Source organism: Bactrocera tryoni, chromosome 5 (assembly GCF_016617805.1).
Source record: "Bactrocera tryoni isolate S06 chromosome 5, CSIRO_BtryS06_freeze2, whole genome shotgun sequence".
Classification (NCBI taxonomy): domain Eukaryota; kingdom Metazoa; phylum Arthropoda; class Insecta; order Diptera; family Tephritidae; genus Bactrocera; species Bactrocera tryoni.
Genome location: NC_052503.1, coordinates 81,481,925 through 81,505,510, shown reverse-complemented (window position 1 = coordinate 81,505,510; position 23,586 = coordinate 81,481,925). Strand labels below are relative to the sequence as shown.

At 34.1% G+C, this 23,586-nt stretch overlaps 5 protein-coding genes across 5 annotated transcripts; all 5 read left to right on the top strand.

The window, feature by feature from the left end:
- Positions 1 to 5,493: 5,493 nt before the first annotated feature.
- LOC120776433 (protein snakeskin-like) lies at positions 5,494 to 7,434 on the top strand. Its single transcript, XM_040107087.1, has 3 exons — positions 5,494 to 5,787; positions 6,560 to 6,756; positions 6,812 to 7,434. The coding sequence occupies exons 1-3, from the start codon at positions 5,734 to 5,736 to the stop codon at positions 7,086 to 7,088; spliced, it is 528 nt and encodes a 175-aa protein (XP_039963021.1). The 5' UTR covers positions 5,494 to 5,733; the 3' UTR covers positions 7,089 to 7,434.
- A 915-nt stretch (positions 7,435 to 8,349) lies between these two features.
- LOC120776434 (protein snakeskin-like) lies at positions 8,350 to 9,574 on the top strand. The gene is made up of 3 exons (XM_040107088.1): positions 8,350 to 8,557; positions 8,862 to 9,058; positions 9,128 to 9,574. Exons 1-3 carry the CDS (start codon positions 8,492 to 8,494, stop codon positions 9,387 to 9,389), a joined length of 525 nt encoding a protein of 174 aa, XP_039963022.1. The 5' UTR covers positions 8,350 to 8,491; the 3' UTR covers positions 9,390 to 9,574.
- A 362-nt stretch (positions 9,575 to 9,936) lies between these two features.
- On the top strand, positions 9,937 to 11,863 carry LOC120776436 (protein snakeskin-like). Its single transcript, XM_040107089.1, has 3 exons — positions 9,937 to 10,419; positions 10,950 to 11,146; positions 11,226 to 11,863. Exons 1-3 carry the CDS (start codon positions 10,369 to 10,371, stop codon positions 11,476 to 11,478), a joined length of 501 nt encoding a protein of 166 aa, XP_039963023.1. The 5' UTR covers positions 9,937 to 10,368; the 3' UTR covers positions 11,479 to 11,863.
- Positions 11,864 to 19,674: 7,811 nt separating this feature from the next.
- LOC120778432 lies at positions 19,675 to 20,959 on the top strand. Its single transcript, XM_040110214.1, has 3 exons — positions 19,675 to 19,746; positions 19,800 to 19,970; positions 20,048 to 20,959. Exons 1-3 carry the CDS (start codon positions 19,675 to 19,677, stop codon positions 20,957 to 20,959), a joined length of 1,155 nt encoding a protein of 384 aa, XP_039966148.1.
- Positions 20,960 to 21,316: 357 nt separating this feature from the next.
- Positions 21,317 to 23,070, top strand: LOC120778431 (peritrophin-44-like). Its single transcript, XM_040110212.1, has 2 exons — positions 21,317 to 21,347; positions 22,028 to 23,070. The coding sequence occupies exons 1-2, from the start codon at positions 21,317 to 21,319 to the stop codon at positions 23,068 to 23,070; spliced, it is 1,074 nt and encodes a 357-aa protein (XP_039966146.1).
- Positions 23,071 to 23,586: the final 516 nt, after the last annotated feature.

The following is a 23,586-nucleotide window of genomic DNA, read 5'->3' as shown; positions in this document are numbered from 1 at the left end:
AATTTGGTGATAAAAACAAATTTATTAGACCTATAATGATTTTAGATAATATGTATGTATATATAATATATGTTTACATATAAACACATATACGTCAGGTGATGTGCAGCCAATATTTGCGAAATGTGCATGCATATTTTCGCTTTTCACATCATGGCAAACAAAGTAAGCATGTAAACCAGGCAAGTGGCAATGGAAGGGTTTGGCAAATATAATATGTTCTCTTAGATATTTAAATTATTATGCAATATATATCGAATGTATATGGCATTATTAAGCTATCCAACTGTTAAAGTAGAAGTTTGCTAAAATCATTAAACTCGGTATGTTTTGCACATTGTTCTTTGGCAGACTTTACCAAATCTTTTTCGGGAATGTACAGGCGTCACGTTGTAATGAGTATAGTCATTCATTCCGCATCGAAATAAAATTCAGTACAGAAAAAATGTTCGATCGGAAATTTGTATGCGACCATTATACTGTCGATCATCATAACTAAACTGTTTTATCAACTTCGATATGGAAAGAATAGTGTGTGTACAGGATACATCAGTAACTACATTAGTTAACATCGCTTGGCCAAGCTTTTAATATGATGATTAGTTTTGTATGTACTGCTGGGTATAGATTGCATCAATTGGTATCTTATTACTGGTACTTTTAGCTGGGATCTTATCCGAAATATTTGCAACTTACTCATCAAAGGAGAGATTGTCTCCCTGGACAAATGTCAAGTAGATTAGATTCAAGTGAGTAAACTTTCATTTGTTTTGGCGGGAAAATAGACGCATAAACTGGTGTGCATATACATATATATACATACATATATAATAAATAATATATTAATTTTATTTTATACCATTCGGTTTCATTTACTAATTATTTATAATATTTGCAAATCTGTTTCATACAACTCTCATCAGTGTTTGGCTTCCAATAAAGTTGTTTGCAACCAAATAAAGTTGAACGACAAAAAAAATTGTTTAATTTATTATAAAATAAACCCAAAAATATATCACTTTTGAGCTAAATATGAACCAACCCAAAAAAAAATCCGAAAATGTAAACGAATCGGAGGATGCTTTTCATGAATACAGATTGTTGTTACAGATGTGTGATTTCTTATCTGTGCTGTGTGTTAAATAGCACGTGCTCTTTGCTAAGTTTAGCCGATATTCTGAGGTTTACTTTTGCGTTATTGATTTCACCTTTTTTGGACTTTGTACTCATGGTTTAAAGTTGTTATGTAAATACATTCATAAGTATGAATTTTCGGTTCATTTTGTACACTTTGGTATTTTAGTACTTACATTATATAATAACGGCTAAAAACTTAACTTTTAATCATATTTAGCTCACACAAAAACAATTGCATTCGAGACAGCTTTTAGTTTGCTCATACTCGTCAAGGCGCCTATTAGTATGCAACACAAACAGGCATTGCTCATATACTGTACGCTTTCTCACACTTCGTTAGCAGCCAGAATTTATTTTCCTCTAAACACAACGATTGAAAGTTGCACCACACTGATACACACATATTTACACAAGTGTTGGCGTTAAAGTTAGCGGTGATTAAATAAATGGCATTAGCGAAATCGCTGGCGAAAGTACGTACAACTATTTCATGTTCTTTTTTTTGTATATGTGGGCGCCACATAAACAGCAATACGAAGAAAAATTAATTTACACACACAGCACACTGTGACATTAACGTATTGGGGAGCAACGGTTGCGGGAAGCTGTGTGAATAAACGTTTCTTCTACCCGCGCTGTGCACTGTTTCCGTATGAATGCTTCGTGTGGCTAGACTAAGAGCCGACCACATCCGCTCAGCGCAACGGTTTGGTTCGAACTGAACACTCATTTCATGCCTCGTTCGTTAAAAAGGACGAACGTAAGGACGAAAACAACTAACATTCATATATTCAAATTAATCGAACCGAACAGAACCAGAAACGGCATAAAGAGTGTAGTAGAACTAGTAGCACTGAGCATGAGAAATGAAAAGTTTCTATGAAAGTAAAGTTATTATGTAATATTTACCTCATCGAAAAAACATAGAAATTAAGAAATTAAAACATATTTATTGTTTACGTCTTAAATGCCGCACATTTCCCCATTTGTCTTTGTTGGTTATTCTGGTTAAACTAAAATACTAACCACTTGAATATTTCCTAACTAAAACAGTAGGAAACTATTAAAACAAGTGTTTACTAAATCACCTTCTGACGTCAACACCATCCAAGAATGTATGGTAGTTTAGAAAATTAAGTAGCATAATTTATATTTTAGTTACTCTCACTATCAAAAAAGCCTTAACAAAGTATGAACAGTTGCTCTATTCAAGTCATAGATTCCATCATATGATCACTGGCAGCGATAAAAATGTGTACTTTTATTTGACTTGAGCGACGTACTTCGTACATATCATATACATATGTACATACATATTATGTATTTATTTATTTTTAATTTATTTGAATATTTTGTATTTATATAGTATATTGCTTATTTAGTAAAATTTGCAAATAAAGTTAAAATAAAACAAAATAACGTTAACTTCAGTTGCAGCGAAGCATTAATACCCTTCACAAGTACCAAAAATACCTTACAAGAACTTGATTTTGATCGGTAAGTTTGTATGCCAGCTCTATGTTATAGTAGTCCAATGTCGGCCATTCCATTCCTATCCTATCTTGTTCAGGGTATATGCTTTTATATGATACGTATATATGAATGTTCTCTGGTATGACGTAGTCAACTCATACAGATGACTGCCAAAGATGATAACTGCAGGTAAATGGTCTGTGGAAAGCGTAATATTGTATTCTAACACTCTTGGTTGTAATCTACTTATGCAAAAGAAACATAAACTGTGTTTTCGTATTTAACTCTCTTTGACGCTCACTATTTCTCTGTGCTAGCTCCGGAGCGCGCTTACCCTTGCGAAGTTCTCGTGCAATGTGCTCGTGTGTAAACACATGCGGCTTTCATTCACAAAAGCTTACGCCTCAACAACAACAATGCATATATGAAAAGCGAGAATGACGAAATAATAAAAACAAAAATACACCAGAAATGCGGGGTGGCGTAAAGACACAGTCATGCGAATGGAGAATCAAAACAAAATCAGGAAAAATTGTGCAAAAGAAAACAGAGAAGATTAGATATTTTGCATTGCTTACAATTAAAATAACATCGGCAAGTAAGGGAGCAAAAAATTCTGTCGTAACGTAATTTTCAAGATCGCAAGTTTAAAAACGACTCATGTTATAGATACAGTTAGTATATGTATGTATGTATATGTTATGTACTCTTGTGCGATTAGGGAGCTTGTTTACCAAATTTCCTTCAAACATATCTCATCTTGCATAAGAGAGAATTATAAAATCAACTGGAAAAGAAAACATTGGAACACATATTTCTCTATATCTTCTGTTTTCTAAATTTTACTGAATTATCAATCCCTTGTCAATTTTAATATGGTTTTGTAGTAATAATTGTAAAAGCTTGCTACCGAGGACACAGTTAGATCGAGTTTGTAGAGATATGAGATAAACGGTACGTATATTTAATATAAATACATATATGTATAACTGTTTATCTGAGTTCGTGAATGTAAACAAAATTGTAATACTTTATGAAAGATGTTGCGAGTGTATAATTAATGTAATTGAGCAAGCAAAGCCAGAAATAAGGTATGACAGCCAAACTTGGCGAAGCACGCCAATAAAATGACTCACGCTCACGAAACGTTTGTCAACACACATGCGCGCTGAATACGTTAACTTGAATTTAAGCGGGAACATTTGAAGAAACATAAAATGAATTAATAAGTAAGCAGCGGCGTATGGAGAAACAAATCGCAGGGGGATTTCTGTTTGCATCACGTTAAAAAAAAGATGAAAAGACTCGCCCATTCGAGTAGGTGTACATTAGCGGAGAATGTATATTTTTTCAGATTAAAGTAAAATACAATTTTTTTTAAATAAAAATCAACGTTTTAAACTATTCAAAAAGCTGCTCTAATATCCTCTACTGAAATAGTTTCTTTACATCGGTAAATAAAATCTTAAAAGAACTTAGTAAATATTCTTCAAAGCTTCCCACTGTGCATGTATACATACATAGATACATACGTACTTTGTATGTTGAAGAGAATCATTAAAGAGCGTAGGTGGTGTGAACGGCACCAAAGTCGCCGCGTCAATATTAACATTTGAAGTTTGGAATGACAACGGAAGCGATTTATCATTTTCAATAAATATTGCAAAAAGAAATTGCTATGCAAAAATATAAAGCTACACTATACAATTATACACACAAATATATACATAAGAATACGTACATAAGTATGTACATAAGCTCCTGACTCATCAACAATACCAATTTTTGGTGTTTATATCTACTTTTTGTCAAATGCGCCGATTTTCAATACAATTTGGCAATAGAATAACAAATACAACAAATATAATTTGTTAATTACATACATATAATTTAAGCTTTTATTAATTATTCTCATTATATGCAGGCGTTCGACATGAAATGACTCATCATCTACACAGCCAAGCCAAAATGGCTTAACACACACTGTTCCCACTCGTAAATTTAGTTTACGTGCGAGTAAATATACATACACATACATACATATCGACATAAAAACAAGCCATTTTATCGCTTTTGAGACTCTGCTCAGGCACTGCTCTCATCTCACCAAGCGTGCCATTAAGCGCGCTCTGAGAAATTTGCCTGTACAATTGCAGCACGCTACTAACGATCAAAATTAAAAAAAGTAATAATAAAATAATATATGTTTGTGTATGTATAGAAGACAATGACACAATGTCCACACAATAATGGCATCACAACAATAAAAACTCTAAAAGTGGTTGCTTGAAAACGTATGTATGTATTTGATCGAAGAGATTTATAAATTAGGAGACACATATTTGAAGAGTTAGCTTTAAAATTAATTTTAAATTGTTGTAGAGCTATTTAAAAAAATTCAGAATACAAGTAGTTTCATACATATTGTCAATATAATCATCATATCTAAAGTATTAATAATTGAGGACAATAGTTCCACATAAGTATTATGCTGACCTTGACTTCCAATGACGCATAATGCCGTACTATTCACTATATTATAATCATACTTATGTACATGTATGTCTATAAGCAATAATAATAGTTCTTAAACGCGTGCAATCTATATTTAATGTGGATTTGAAATAGTTTAACTATATCACTATCAGACTTAAAACTTTTGATTTTACTTGGAGCAAATAATATTCGAATACTTTGTACATTCTAACATTATTGATTCCCAAGGCATTCTAAGAATTTATGCATTGCAGGCAATATATTCATAAACTTAACAACCACACAAATAGAGCCAGGATTGGCGCCGAGCATTGCTCATTGCATAGTAAAAGCTTAGCAAAGAAAAGTTGGAATAGTTAAAAGATATGAGGTTATTGCACACAGAACGGCATGATAACATTGTGCCCACCTGAAAGCAGCGCTTGTTACACAAATACCGTTGTGACATCGTTTTATCTTATCAGTGCGATTACAAAAGCTCATTACTTTCCTGTTTCTTGCTTTTTCGAGGTTTAAAAACGTTTCAATTTTAGTTAACGAACGACTACATACGAGCGCAAACGAACAAAAGTATTTTTTAAAGGGTTTTTATTGACTTGCTGCAAAACTAATTGCCGGTTATTTAAAATGGAATGGTCATTGATTTGGATATTTTCAATTGTGATTAAAGCATTGAAATTGGTACGTTTCGGCTTACAGCAATAAGTTTTCTACATAATTAAGACGAATGGAGAAATGTTCAATTTTAGTTAAACGAAAAAAAGAGTATTTCTATAACTTAGTCATACATCGTAGTGCTGTGATATTTGTGGAGATGTAATAATAGAAAATATTAGAAAACTAAAAATTAAAAAAAAAAAATTAAAGAAATATTAAAAAATAGTCATTCAAATTTTAATGAAAATGTGATTGTAGTAAAATCGAAATATTTTTGAAAAAGTGGTTATACAAAATAAAAATATGACTGAAGTAAAATCAAACTACATATTTTCATACTGGTGTACATAGTTTGGTCTCCTTGAATTACTGATAACTGCTTATCAGGCGAGCAAAAGCTTTTGCCATGTCGGGAAATATAGAAGTGTTTACTCATAAACATAACGCAAGCATTCTGTTGAATTTCGATATGCTTTTGCCTTGGCGTTACTCACAGCACGTCATTCCCTGTGCATACCAATGTATTGATTCTTCGAATGTATAGACACATTTACAACCAACCAGGGAGTGGTTAAGTTCTAAACATGTCTATCTATACTAAAATATTCTTAAGCTTAGAAAACTATATATAGAAAACATTATATGTGTATAATTAATATTAATAGATCATAATAATTTCCATACACACATACATCTGTATGTGTCATATATGTATGTAACCGTTAGCGTACCTTCCATTTCTTCTGTTGAACACTAATTGAACCATTTTTTATTTAAATCTTTGCCTCATTTGCAGATTCTTAATTTAGCTATAATTATCATTTATCGTGTTGGCGCTGGAGGCTACTTTCTGGGAGTGGGTGGCACATGGAATCTTTGGGAAGAGAAGAGTGCAGGTTGTGAAATATTCGCTTCCGGCGTCTTCATTGGATTCATTGTTTATACGGGCGTACACACAATTGCTTACTTCTTTGGACCCAACAAATACAAACAGTATGTTAAAAGTGCGTATGAAAAAACAACAAACTTATCTCATATTTATTTGCAGTGAACTCACAGACACCATGATGAATGTGGTGGGCACCTTTTTGTGGGCCTTAGTTGGTGGCATTGCACTGCACTATTGGGTCGGCTACATGGACACAAGTGACTACTCCTACTTGGGAGTTCAGCATGTACCAGTTAGTGCGGGTAGTGACAAGCTGGTTGGCATTATAATGGGATCGCTCTGCATACTCGAGGCAGCTTTATATTTGGTGGACACCGTAATGAGTTGCCTGCACTACTCGAAGGGCGACACTGACTATACTGGTGTGGCACGTTAGTGTGGCTAAATTAATTTCAAAAGCACACTTGTACAATAGTTATTTATTTGGTCACAACAAACTTGTACAAAACCAACAAATTTGAAAAAATATCTAGAGATAGCGATATCTATACAAATACATAATTAATTTTTATCTTTTTTCTTTAAATATTTCGAATCGGAATACTGAAATGTCAAGACCTATTCTTTAACTTCATTGTACCTCTCATTCCATAGTAACCGTGAGGCTTGCGTTTCCGGTATTCCATAATCTGTACAACAGTTTTTTACATTTTTTTGCCAAACATTTTAAATATGTTTTTAATAAATCTAAAACAGAAACTACACACATATAAGCTTGAAAACCTCTCTAGTGTTTCTATGAATAACGTTAAGTCTGGATTTGTTTGTTAGTGTTTTTATGAATACCGTAAAGTCTAGATTTTATACCCCTTCAATACAAATACAGACATGCATATTTTCACCGACAAGGCAATTGAAATCAATATTTAATGGCTGTCTGTAGTATGTAAAAATTCGCCTCCAACGCTCTTAACGCAAACACAGACAGCTTTACATATGTATATATAGACTATTCCTATGTATGGAGACGCTAGGAGAGAAATCCGTCATAATTTGTGTTTGTAAAGTCGTATTGCGCGCAATTTTAGTATGCTAATGGTTAGACTTGCTTTGAAAATAACGACACTTCAGCTCGTTTAGCGGCGACAAATTTCAATTGAGCCACAATAATTTGCGTTCTCTACAGCTGTCATGTGTTTATGTGATATGTGTGTATGTATATATGTACATACATATGTTCGTGCTAATTATATTCAAAACTTGTTGAATTTATTAATTTATTTGCGGGTGCTAAAACTGTTCGATCAATTTGAGGCGAACATTTCTTTTTGAACTTCACTGCCCTCAATATTATCCGAGCAAACGTACATATGAAGGAATGTTTTAACTATGCTTTGAGCTATTAATAACCGAAACATCATTTTCAAAATCCTGTACAATTTTTCAACCGAAGTTTTAAATGTGTATAGACAATTTACTATCCACATGTACCGTGCGAATAAAAAATATATTTACAGAGAACAAACAATCACCATATCTACATCTTACATACATATATGTATATGAACGTTTTGTGTAAGGTACATATATTATTGTCTTGTATGTATTTTTTTATCTAATCGAAGCGGGCAAACAACGAATCAACAATGCATACACGACGCTTTTTCATAAGTTATCGTTCGTACACATTTAAAGATGACGATACTTTTGCTAACACGAGTAGAGCGTTTAGTCGATGGCTACCCATATACGAAGCGAACGCGATAAAAATTAACGCCTTGATAAGGAGGAACTTCGAAAGCTTGCTTAAAGAGTAACGAATCTCCTGGTATTTGGAAAATGGATCGTTCAAAAATGGTTTCTTACGAGACAATGGCGTCGATATGTTTAAAAATACTGAAACTGGTAAACTAAAAAAATCGTACTTTTAATATAGCGATCGCTTGTGGCAAACAAATAGATATATAGTACACATTTGTAAATAAATGATAAATGCTATTTGTGGTATTGTGGTTAATAAACCGAACGCTTAAACTATTTTTTCGCTACCTTGAAACAATAAAAAAAAATTCTTCTTCTTCTGTATAAGGCGTAGACACCGCTCACGCGGTTATAGCCGAGTTTACAACAGCGACAATAAATAAATTATCTCTCTCAAATCAAAAGCCGAGAACAATTAACCACTTAATGCACATTCCTGCACTTTTAGCTCAATAACATCGGCGTACTAGTCTTATACCGCACGGGGAACGGTGGCGATTTCCTAGGTATCGGTGGCAATTGGAATTTACAGGAAAGGCATAATGCTTCCCTTGAAATGCTTGCTTCTGGCATCTTTGTTGGATTTGTTATATACACAGCTGTAGTTATTATTGGATACTGTTTTGGAGGTAACACAAATAAGCGGTGCGTAAATGCTTTTTAAATTAATATTTCCAATACATTTCTATATACCTGTATATATATTTTCTAAAGAGACTTAACCGACATTCTTATGAATACAATTGGAGCCGTATTGTGGATAACAGCAGGTGGGATAGCAATACACTACTGGTTTGGGTACATGACCGATGGTAGTTTTGCATATGCCAGTAGTGAACGTGGTGTTGGTTTAACAATGGGCGCTTTGTGCGTTTCTCAGGGTGCTCTTTATATAGTGGATACGATTTTGGGATACGCTCTATACTATAAAGGCCCCACAGAGTATGCCGTCATAAGGCAGTATACGTTGGAATAAAAAAGAGGCTATTTCACGAAACTTAAAAACTTTCACATTCAAAATATATAACTTTTGGCAAGTATACACGAATTATACTCTAAATATTAATTGTTGCAAATGTAAAAAAAAAATTGTACATATGTATGTATATTGAAGAATAAAATCCATAAGGATGATATTTCTGAAAAGAGTTGTTTTACACATTTTGTTGTGCATAAATTATTAATATTTTTATTAGCACATGGAAATTATTTTGACCAAAAAACAAACAGTTATCATACTAATTTTCTAAATAAGTAAACAAAATTTCAAAGTAAGTAAAAAATGAAAAAAATTCGAAGTAAGTTTAAAGACACTTGACTAAAAATCGATTTAGGTAAAGCACGCAGCTCTCGCTTGGCGTTCAATGCAACCATATTGGGCAAATTTGACTATAGAGTTCTGGGAAGATACCTAGTATTTTTACTTGACGAACAGAGAGACTGTTGAAGCGACGTATAACCGGAACATAAATATGTAATACATATTCCATACATATAACGAACTTAAAATGAAATCATCACAGTCCAAATAGGTAGGACATACACCTGTACAAGAAAACGAGGAAAAACCTTATCGCAGCCAAGTAAACAAGGCAATGTTTACACAAAACGCAATGAAATATTATTTCACAATCACGTTAAAAAATGTGTTTCTGGTGACTCTTTGCTCTAACATTCCATATACTGTTATCTTATCAGGACAGTTGCAAAAGCTTCGAGTAAAAATCGTTCAATGTGTGGTGCTTCGCATTAGAGCTCGCTGTTGTGTGTACGTGCGATCGAATTACAATTTAGTCAACGAACAACGACAAAACGAAATCGAACGGATATCAAAAATTTTGTTCTTACCTAATTAATAAAAGTGTCTCTAAACAAAAGCACAGGATTTTTGTAGCTTTTATATTTAATTTTTTTAAAATACTTTGAAAAGTGAAGTACAATTAAGAGAAAACAAGATGGTGTCTGTGGAAACGATTGGATCGATATTTATCAAAACTCTGAAATTGGTAAGGACAAGACCATCGGCTTTTTTAGGAAAAAGCAAAACTTAATAAGAAAACATAAGTAAAGCTTAATAAAGCGGTAGCAAAAGAGTGGGTTTAAAGGTTCTAATATCTTTATAAACCTCCGATTTCATTAAAATGGCATTGGAGTGATCTTAACCTAAATTAGTCATAATAAAACAGAGATGGCGTCATACGAATGTTATCTATAATCATTAGTTTGATATTTAGTTGATTTTCCTCATGTGCATGAAGTATGTATCATATGTATTAAAGGTATATTACTATGTACGCATGCTTTTGAAGTTTTCTACATTCATTATGAAAACATTTTAATATTTCTGTTTAAGGGTCTGTTCTTTAAAGGGAATTTGATTACGAATGTTTTTTAAAATGAAATTGACGCATCAGGCTAATCAGAAAATTTAATTGTCCATTAACTTCAAACAGCATATAGCAAATAAATTCATAAATTCTTGTATATCGGCGAACTATATATATTAATCTAATAATTTATTTACTATTTTTGGCAGACGATCAACGTTGTTATTCTTATCCTTTACTGTATTGGGGATGAGGGCATTTTTTTGGGCGTTAGCGGAACATGGAATTTAAATGAAGAAAAAAGCCCTTCACCGGAAATCGTAGCCTCTGGTATATTTGTAGGTTTTCTAATCTATACCACTGTGCACACAGTGGCTTTCTTCTTCGGCACCACCAAGCATAAACGGTTTGTATTTGCTTTAAATAAACATTTAAATATTTTTTTTGTAAATAAATGAATACATGGATTATTTATGTTTTTAAAGTGAGCTGACAGACACACTGATGAATATGGTCGGCACAGCCATGTGGATTGCCATTGGCGGTGTGGCTTTACATTATTGGGGCGGCTATATGTCTGACCAGGACTTTCTCTACGTAAATGCTGAGCGTCAAACGGGCATCGCAATGGGTGCGCTGTGTGTAATTGAAGGTGCTCTTTATTTATTGGACACTGTATTAGCTTGCATACACTATTCCAAGGCTGAGGATATCGAATACACAGGCGTTGGGCATTAGACGCAGAAGTTCATCAGCATTGTACAAAATCTTTACTTTTTATAATCAAATAGTTACTGTAGTGCAAATTAATTTTACAAAAATGCAGAAAACCATTCATTGAACACGGATTCAATTAAGTGAGAACGGGCTCAAACAGCTAACATTACCATTATCTTTAATCAAATAATTTAATTGTGATTAAAAAAAATATGTATGACAGTTTCATCGTCAAATGAAAAATGTTAATTATAATTACTTTCAAATACCATTTTAGCTTTATCTATCTACTTTACACAGTTTTTATCATATTATGATTTTATTTTGTGTTTAATAAATGGGTACATGGCCCCAAGATTACCACAAAATTTCATATCTCTTCAATAAAATGCATGCCTCAATTAAATCATGTCTTTAAAATGCTTTCAGTTTTTTCAGATTTGTCGTTGAACCCACTCGTTTTGAGAATAATTTCTATACAGTTTGTATGCACTTACCTGTGCAACAGCTGACGAGTCCACGGTGTCTACATGCATTTGTTGATTACTCTTTTCTCTGCGTTGCTTTCTCAGACGACCGTCTTCCAAATTCAACCAATCCACAATTTCTTTATGCAATATAAAAGAGTTGCGAGAAAAATCGTTCAGTCGTTCAAGTTTTCGGGAATCTAAACTATCACGATACACGTTCCGCGGTTTGTCCAAATTATGTTCGAAATCGGTGTCGAAATTAAAGCTACCGCGCGAATGGCAACGACGGTCTGCCAATTGACGAGCGGCGCTCGGTTTACGACGACGCACTACCGTCACCGGAACGTTAAGCGATTTATTATTGTTTACGCCGGTTGCGGCACTGCTGATTGATGTAATAGGCGGATTTTGTTCGGTGCGCAAACTTAACGTCGAAAGTTGTCGTTCTAGTTGTTTTTCATATCCGTTGAACTTATCGTAATCGATGAAAGACATATTCTCATAGCTTACCATATTGTCTATGGCTTGCAAGGATTGTAGTGACGCACTCCACTTAGGATTAAGTTTCTCCTTCTTCTTTTCACCGGTTATTGTTGCAATGGTGCTCTTAAAAGATGCTAGTAAAGTGTTGGAACGGCGGCGCTGAAAATTCGCTATTGGATTGAATGGCACACCATTCCCTTCACCAGGTGCCAGCGAAATGGATGATGGCTTTCGCTGTAAAGCTGTGCTATTATTACCCTCTTCAACCGGAGTTGAGGTCAATGGTTGTGAGTTCTGTCGTTGCGGTGTAATCATTGTAGTTGTCCCCCTCTTATCAGAAGTGACATTGACCGCCGACTTATTGAACGATGATGGTACAGGAAATGGTTGCCCGCTTATATCTATAGAATTTTTACGAGGTGATGACGGCGAAGTTGGATCAACCTCCTCAGATAGTTGTTCCAATTGGGGTTCAATTAAACTACGACGATTCGACCGCCGCAAGAGTATCATTGAGCGACTGCGTGTGAACTTGTACGGAGTGGCATTCTCATCATCTAGTTTATTAAGATTCTCTTTACTGCCTGTAATTGAATTGATCAATTTCGTTAGTTTGCCACGCAATGAAAAACTGTTCGATCGTTCGAATTTCGGCGCATTTTCATATCCAGGTAAAATGGAACCCACGGGCTGTTGCATAGCGGAGGGCGTTGCGTGCGCCGTTCTTGCTACAGGATCGGGAATCTTTTGATTAATGTTGTTATTGTTTTTAACACTACTGTTGTTATTATTATTACTATTAGTAGGCACGGTCATCTTGATTGTTTTACCGGTTATCTTATTCACACTGTATTGAGCGGCAGGGTGGGGCGCTAATGTTGTTGTCGCTGTCGCAACTGCTGAATTTTGTTGATTTTGAAGTTGCTGCTGTTTCAGTTGCTGTTTTTTGTTAGCTTTAATCGCCTTCTTTTGCGTCTTCGTGCCGTTTTTCATTTCTTTAGTGGAACTCATTCTTACAATGATATATCTAACCTGCCTTTAATCTGATTTTTCCACAGATTGTAATCAGATTATAAAGCTGATTTGTTTATCTGAAATTAATTAATATAATAAATAAATCAAAAATTGTTTGCAATAGGCGCACTATTATTTTCAGTACATAATCGATTGTATGCACATACATATGTTTACAAATCTGACCACTTATAATTACTACAGTTTTTGGTTAGTTCAACTGATAAACACTCCATATCACAGCACTTTCTTTGAGAAGCCATAATTCCATGACAAACACGACAATAGCGAATTAAATAGCAAATTAAATGTTCTCATGTGTCTCTTGTCTCCTCTCGTTGGTGGGCTTTCGATTGGTTGGCTATTCCATTCGCTTGTGTAGCTTTTTTGAGAAATGTATAAGAAGTAGAGGCAGTAAAATCAATCAAAACTTTTTGCTTATCAATTCCAAACGAATGTTCCATGTCAAATGAGTGAGACACAATAAGCAAAAATAAAACGAACACAAATACTGAGCTTCGAATTTACGAGTCAAAAATATCGCATGGGTCTTGACATGATATCGGCATACCAGTGCCAACAAGTATGCCTAAAGTGGGTGGCATGAAGAAGGCTGATAGATAACAAAGGCTTTCATACGAATTCGTCTAAATACATACATACATATATGTGTATAATGAAGTAAATGGGCATTATTCCTGACCATTTGTATACCATTGTGTACCTTTATTACTCGATCTGCTAGATTTAAAATTTCAAATGCTTTATGATGAAAAACTAATTCTTATGTAATATATAGACCATCCCCGCAAAGTTTTGGCATTGAACTACACTTTACTATATATTCTGGCTTAGTTTATTGATGTACCTCTCTCACTAACTGATGTGTGCGTTATAAAGTAAATCTGATCGAAATAATAAGGGCCAGTATATGTGGCTAAGAAAAAGTTTAACCTATGTCATAATTGTTTACACCAATTATTTTATGGTCAAGAAAATATAGTCATTTCATTTTGCTTAAAATTAATTAGATACAAATGATCCGAAACATAAGGTATCAAGACCACTGGAAGTTCGAAAACATTTATATTGAATAAATGGTTTAGTAGCAAAAATGAGAATAATTCAAAATCCTTGCTCTAGTACATGTAATGTATATCGCCATTTGCCTCATAATTAAGATATATTTATGCATATACATGCATGGACATTTATTTGTAGGTACTGATATCTTTGGGAACCTTCACAACTGCTTCTGATATGGTCGGTGTGCTGATATGACCGAAACATTATTACAACTACAAAAGTTTATTTACTAAACCAATGAACCCCCTTAAGTCTCTTATATGATAAACTGTAATGTACTCAACTAAAATATAATATATGAAAAACTACATATAGTCCAAAAAACTACATTTAGTCATACTTGTAGTTAATATTGCATACATTCGATATCGAAAACGAGAAGTTAGTTTTAATACAATTTTTTTAAATATGAAGAAGAAAAAACCAATCAAAGTGAATAATAGAAGCGAAGAAGCATTAAACCATAAGCACAGTCCGTTGTAATTTGGATATAAGAAATACCTATATTTTGCAAAAAGATCACTATGCCCACAACTTTATCTATACCTATAGCTCAACTTGATAAAATTCCCCAATGTTACTTTACAAAGATTTGTAAAATTTGGCAGAAAGTAGGAGCATAGGGTACATTGCAAGAAATTCTCCAGTTTATTAAAGTATAACATTTAAATATTATATTTTAAAGTTTTATACGCTGATCTGAAATCGTATGAACGACATGAATTCACTGAAAAGTTTATAGAAACATACCGAACATGTATAGTATGTACCTCCCAAAATTCGCAAGGATCTATCGCCGCTATCAACATGTATGTATGAATTTGTGCATATGACTGACATGTACAGCGTCTACCAATCGGGATGACGCGATTTTGACTATTCATTGTAACCATGTGTGTTTACGGGTTTTTGTTAAATTTTGTCAGTGAGTCATCGTCGGTAAGGTTTGTAATTATAATTATAATTCACAAATCCACATTCATCGAAATATTATCTTCTCAGATGAGACCCATTTTTAGCTTAATGGCTTAATTAACAAACAAAACTGCCGCTATTAGGCCGGGTCAAATCCTTTCGCAACGTCTTCAAATAGTGGTTTATTTATTATTTTATACTTTGTAATTCCCTTGCCTATATTGATTGGATTTTTTTATCAAAAGCTTTCGCCAATCAACCAGTAACGCTCGAGGAGCTCGAAAACAACAATGAGCGCAGCTGAAATTCCAGCCGAAATGCTGCACTGGGTCATCGAAAATTATCGTAAACGGACGCCGTGATGGCTATTTGGCCGATATTTTGTTCAAATGATAAATGACATAAAATTATCGGCGTAACACAAAAATGTAACCCATTTAGACAAAATTTGAGTGTTTTATTCAATTTTTACATCTTATGCTTCTTATTGGTTGACCCTATATGTGTATAATAGCTGCTACTCCAGAATCTTTTAAGAGTGTTAAACAGAGATCTAATTAAATACTTTTACGCGACAGTTGAGGTAAAGAAAAACGCTAAATTATAGCCTTGAAAATGGCAATAAATTTTTGACGTTATAATTTTCAAAACACTCGCATATTTAAATCTCCATCATTAGGTTGGCAACTTTGTGGTCTTCCCTCTCTCTCTATATATAACTTGTATATTATCTTAAATGCTCGCTTAAGTAATTCATACTGAAGCTATCTCTCACATACTCTTTGCGATGACATCGGTGGCGCTTTACTACTTCTACACACATAATTTGAGCTTAAACTTATCAGCTGATCTAATTGAAAATGCGTATTTCCTCCAAAGCATGAATTTCAATTTGTTTGTCTTTTTAAAAAATTTAGTGCTATTAATGTATGCTTGTGTGGTTGTAGACACACTACCATACTAAAGTTATAATTCTGTTTACTCACGTTCAGGCAGTTTTTAACACTCCAATTAGTACTTTTTTCCACCGACGACTTGAACTTAACTATCTACGTGTGTGTTGTGTCGATTTATTATTTCCATTGCCAGCTATCACAGCTATTTTAACAATTTTCTCATTCTGCTCTCTGCATATAACAACTGCTTATACACTTTCTTGCCTTGTTAATAACGTTATCGCATATTTCTTTGCACATGTTAGTATTTAATATTTACCTTAACTGAAAGGCTCTCATAATTATTTGCACTCTTTCCCCTTCGACATTAAAGCTTTGGCACAAACTGTAATGTATGTCTACAGTGGATTTTCGTTTAGAGTAACTACTGAAAAGGGATATGCATAGAAGGTTGCCACTATGCCAAAACTTGTACACTTTAAAGCACTTCACTCACTCTGTTGTTTTATTGAGGAATTGAGCAAAGGGATTAACAACAAAAATATTATATATATATATACATTTAGGACAGATAAGTCTATCAAGGACTTTATCAAATCACATTATATAAGCATACATGCGGCATATGCATACATACATGCATATAAGTACACATGTATTTATATATATTTATATATAATCACTCTTTTATTCATATTTTTATCAATAATTAATGGTAACAATGGCATATGTGTATGCATATAAGCTCGTAGGATTATTTAACTTTTAACACTTTGCAAATCATGGTTTTCCACTACATCCTACATAGGGTATGTCTTAGCGAGAAGCCTCTGTACACAGAAAAGTTTAATAGTTAAACGTTAACTTGCATAAGTCACTCACTTCGATACAGTTTCATGTATGTAGCAAACGTACATATACAGATGCGTGTACAAGCATACATACATATGTATCATGCATGTGTATGGCTGCAATTATATTATTATTTTTTTTATTTATGCACTAATGGTATACTCTTTTCGACGTCACTTATGAAATGACATGCTTTCCACACATATTCCCACAGATTTACAATATAAAAGCATACCTTATAATTTTGTTTAAGTTAATTTACATATTTATTCTGTTATATTAACTAATTTTTTGCTAATTTTTACAACAATAAGACACTGGTTTTTCTCTCAACGATAACCGGACGGCCGCTCTTCACTCGTTTTGCAAATACGTTTATTCGCATTCTTTCAGAAATAAGAACGCCCCGGCGCTATACAATGCTCGACCGTTTTACTCTGATTATAAGTTAAAATGATTGTGGCAATAAATGGGGATGTCTCCTTGTTTGCTGATCAGTTTTTGAAACTGTAAGCCTGAAACTTTGTCTACTGAGAAAAGAGCACGAGTATAGGTAAACACTCTTCTCTCTTAATGCCAGTTAAAGAGTAAGCACAATGAAGAGAAAAATGAACCGCGCCTCATTAAAAACAGTGCTAAATTGTTATTACACCTAGTTGAGTTGGATTTCCACCACAATTGGATATAGGATATACCACATGACAGACATCAGAAAATTAAGACATGCATGTACATTTATATCTAGCTAAAAGGAGTGATACGATTCTCATGCGCTTGCAATATGGTGTACAAGAATATAACAATTTTAGTAACAATTATTTCTAACACCTTAAAATAATAAATAAATCACAAACATATAAAAATCTCATAGCTAAATGAACCTATTTCATAAAAAAAAGTTTTGTATTTGGCGCTTTTCTTAGAAAACTTGCAAAACAATAAAAAATGTATTTTCTAAATAAAAAAACATTTAAACATTTTTTATGTCTCATATTACTATAATTTTCAAGCATAGTTCGAACGAAAACATATTTCGATATTGCAAGCCAAACTGATTCAGTTGAATATTCACAGGTTTATGTAAATCACAATTGAGAAAAATTTGGAATGAAAGAATTAGAAATTATTGAATCGTTTAACTTTACTGTAGTAAAACTTAGTGATAAGGTATTATCAGGGAGACAAGGGTGCTTTAGCAATGATCAATAATCAATGATCAAAGCAATGAATGTTTGCCTAAAAATAGGCAATATTCTTCTCGCATTTCTGGGTCCAATTTCTCCAATAGTATAATCGTATTTTTCAAACTTACATATGTATACATATGTATATATAAGATTATTGTGCATCTAATCGAAAGTATTTGTACTTATGTATATGTGTACTCTGTAAAAATCCGAACAAAGCCAAAATAGTAAGCTCATTATAGTGCAAAGAAAGCAATAAAGCCATGTTTTTAGCTTTAACGCATGAATACTTATTGGATAGTGTCCAATAAGAACCTCTACGAGTGTGGCAAGCTGAGCTTTAACCAATGGACATCCAACTCGGTTCCATTTCGATAGCGTGGCCCTCTTAGTTTCCTCTGGCTATCATATCTTGCCAGTGATCTCACTACAACCACTCACCCAACAGAGTCTGATGTAGTAGCTTGCTGATATTTCTAGTGAGGGCAGACGGTCCTTGAATAGCTTTGAACGCACAGTTAGCGAGCTCAGCGCTAGTTATGCCGCTCTGCTGTCAAAGTGAAGGCGCACCAAGTTTTCAGGAATGCAGTTGAAGGAGAGGAGAATTGTTCCTTAGTAAATGACTTACCCCCTTTTATCAAATTACATTTATTATTAATTTTCTCCTATTTTCTCATTATTTTTATCTTTGGTTGTTTGACTATGTATTCCTTTGTTTGTTAAATTCTTTTCATTTAATTTAGGTTTATTGTGTTTTTTTGTGTTGTACTAGTTTAGGCGTGTATACTGTTATAATTTCTGGCTGATCTTCTAATTCTAATTTCGCATTTCCTTCTTCGGACCTCTTCATATACACAGCTTCCCTAAGCCTTAGAGCGTACTTCGCAGCAATATACCAGCCAGCACTGTAAACATGTGCGATATTTAAAAATCTTGTCCTTAAGTTCTTTCGTCCTTTGTAAGCAGCAATTGCTATTAACAATTCGGCAAGGTTGACTTTTCTGTAGTAGCGTATTTGATATTATTTTTTTATCAGTTTATTGGTAACATAATATTTTTAGATTCTTTTCTGGAATACTCGTACATACTGGAAAATGTAAATATGTCTGTCATACAATTAATAAAACATTGAACACGAACTTCTCTGTAAAGCTAATTGATAGCACTTGTGCGACAAGCCACGCCTTAAACAAAAGGTGAGCGGCCATCAAACGGTTTCGGATTCTATAAAAAATCATTCGTTTGTGCAAAAACGGCAAATAGTGGTTATACAATACACTGAACTGTTGAAGATTTCAATTATTGAAATTAAAAATGTGGTGCCTTGTGGCATTTATCGTATACCTTTGTGGATTAAGCTCCGGCATAGAAGATTTATCCGAAATGGTAAAAAAATAAAATATAAAAAATTGTTTTAATATGTGTTATTTTTTTCATAGCTTTGTAGTGATGTCTCTAATGGCGCAATTGTGCCGAATCTGCGCGATTGTAATTCATATTTTATTTGTGGAAATGTACCAATGATAAGCTATTGTGATCAAGGTCTCCATTTTGATGCAGATAACAAAGTTTGCAATTGGCCAGAAATCGCAAATTGCCAATTTAAAAAGGTGAAACTAATGAACATCATTACTCATGACAATAGATGTAAGAACTTGTAAGTAGTACATGTCTCATACCTTTTCAGATTAATATCTCAACGAATAAACATACTGAGAGTCAAACCACTACATCAGACTATACAATTCCAAAGAAACTGAATTTAGTCACTGGACCAGACTATATAACGCCAAAGGAATTGAATTTATTGAAAACAGAGCTTGATTCGGATGTTCCTGGATCAGACTATGTAACGCCAAAGGAGGTGAATTTATTGAAAACAGAGCTGGATTCGGATGAAAACATCAATTTAAATGAATCGGACATGACGCCGCAACATATTACTTTTATAGCTTTTGATGTGAATACGCGAAATCCAGTTAATCCCATGACGAATTATGATCCTCTAAATGTGGCATGCAACCACTATGGAACTTATTTTTTACCACATCCCAACGACTGCAGTTCATATTATATATGCGCATTCGGTCATATGATGCAACACAAATGCGGACGTGGCGCTGGATGGAACTATAAACGCCAAGTTTGCGAAGTTCGTCCGTTGACCGAATGCTATGCTGGAGCTACTTACCAAACGAACTCTGCTCAATTAAGTACGGAAGTCAAGATTTCTACAGTATTTTCCAGTCAACAATTATTTAGCAATACTCCAATGAGTGAAGTGTGCATGGCATGCTTTGGTCTCACAAGTCAACCACCTGATCCAAGTGTATCGTCAAATTTTGAGACAACACGATTCATACCCGCTGAACCTCAACGGCTACCTACAGCGCCGATATTAGGCCCAGCAGATATCCCTGAAGGCAATGTACCTAATTGTCCCAAAAACAGTCAAATATATTTACCACACGCCACAGATTGCGGCAAATATTATATATGCATTATCGGTATGCCAGTTTTAACCTCTTGCCCAGAGGGTTTGTATTGGGATCAAACGGCAGAGCTTTGTGATTCATCATCGAATGTAGTGTGTCCCTAGAAGCTCATAGAAACTGAATGAATAAACATGTCTTTATCAACTTTAACATTTACTTTTCTTCACTATTTTATGATCGATTCTCGAGACCTTTTATGACCATTCTTCTTGAATAGATATTGACATAACGACAGAGTTGTGCCAATCAATATCATACAGAAAAGTTCGGCAACAAGTACACAATTCAAATCCGAAATAGTGTATTCGTTCGCTACTAAGTAGTCCAATTAGTTATTATTTTATCTCAACAACTAAAAGAGATATGGAAAAGTTTGTTGAGAAAATTTGTAAAAATGTCCAATGTTTTATTTCTCATATAACAAAGTGCACGGAGTAGAGCATCAGTTCAAATATAATATGATGCATATTGTTAACTCATCACCAACTGATAGTATGATTCGAATTTTGCCGTCAAATTGACATAAAAGTGCAAAACCCGAAATACTTAAGATTTTCCGTCACTTTTATAATAAAATAATAAATTCTAGTATGTAAGCTGCGTATCATGTGCAGCTAGGAATGTTCATCCACCTGAACGCGCATTAATATCGCAATACAATTATGTCGGTCTTATCTCGTTTTTGCTAACACGCTTAAGAGGTTCTATGTAAGTATCTTTTTCGGATGGAGCAAAAATACAACCGCAGGAAATGAGACTTACATACTACTTATCGATAAGAAACATGTCTAAATTAAATAATACACATACACTGGAGTCACTGTGGCGGAAGTAGCACCTATAAATGCGCCTACACAAGTTGAAGAATACACAGAAGTAGTTGTGGCGGTAGTTCCTGCTAGACATCAGGCGGCTTACAACATCTTAAGAAGTTGAAAGGACTCAGCAAAAATAACAAAGAAAGAAATATAAAAATGAAGGGTAATATATAAATAAATATATGGTTGAAGATATTTGTTATTGGTGAACTAACGACCGCTTAAGAGTCAAGTCGCTTATAGCCTAAGGCGAATAATTTTGTTAATAAACAAATTTTACAATTATTGGAGTGATAAGAGTCAGTCTAGAAACACTTATATATCTACAAAAATTTTAAAAATTTATTTCCGAAGGTAAACTAAGTACAATTATAATCCTTATTCTTAAAGGTTTACTAGCCACCATAAATATGGCAAAAATGCTGCTAACTATTTTCGGTCTATTGATCTTGCATCAGGATGTAGTTGAAGCAACTTACACAATGAATGAAACGTGCGCCTACTATACTGGTTATATTGCCAATCCAACTAACTGCCAAGGTTGGGGTGCTTGCGAAGATGGAGTACTGAAAGCTACAGGAAATTGTAGCGATGGCTATCTATACGATTCGAAAAAAGGCATTTGTAATTACGCAAGTAAAGTAACGTGCGGTACCTCCGCACAGAATATTTGTGAGAATTCGGACGATAATACTTTAGTCGCTCAACCGAGTGACTGCACGCAATATTGCTATTGCAAAAACAAAACCATAATGGGATGTACGAAATGTCCTAACAACCAGCTTTACAATCCGAGCTTAGGCACTTGTGTTAACACATATACTTGCCCAGCGGATTCCATTTGTCGTTTAATTCCCAATAACGAGTTTGCTGGATCCGAAACGTGTGGCAATTACTTGAGATGTCTAGATGGTTCGGGAACTGAAAGTGCATGTAAAACCGGCTATTTTAATGCCTTAACTGGAAAATGCCAAACCACTAATCCGTGCTCTACTGTTAGCACAAGTACACTTGCACCTGATACAACCATATGCTCGAAATATACACTAACCTCTGGACCCCAGTATTTCGCGGATGATTCAACATGTTATGGCTACTATACTTGTGATAGTACAACCGGAACGGGTATATGGAGATCATGTCCATACACGTTTAATTTCGATAGCACAACCAGCACGTGCGTCCAGGCTAACCAAGTTAAATGTTTGAAAAATCGTTGTGCAAACATCAATCTCACTTTTGTCACTGACCCATCATCAAGCTGCGAAAAATATTATTATTGTAGTGATGGCCAACAAAGTACTACATCCACGAGTTGTCCAACAAACGCTCCATATTTTGATGAAGTTCTCCAAGCTTGTGTCCCAACGGCTCCCTCGTATCCGATTTGTACTTGAAATATTATATACCATTTATATTAAATAATAAATAAAGGCATGATTCAATTCTATTAGTCGGTTTGTTTTGCAAATGTGTATTAGTGGCGATGTAGATCTTAACAGCAACAAAATTTACTATAAAAATAAGGACATTTCTCGTTGAGACATATTTTAGCAGTAGCAGTACGTATGGCGGGCATCATTAATATTGGGTAGTCAAAGAAGCCTTTTCGTATGTTGTCAATAATGTCGTTACAGTCGATATACCATATAGTGTTGGAAAGGTGAGATTTTAAGTTTCATTTAACCAAAAAAAATTAAATTCGGGGAAGTTGAAAAAAGGTTACATCTGTTTAAAAATGAGTGAAAATAATGAAGAAACTCGCTATATTTTGAAATTTTTGTATAAAAAAGGGAAGAACGCCACGCTTACCACCAAAGAAATTTGTGAAGTTCACGGACACTATGCTGTATCAGTTCGTGTAACACAAAAATGGTTCGCTCGCTTCCTTTCTGGAAATTGAGTCGATCGAA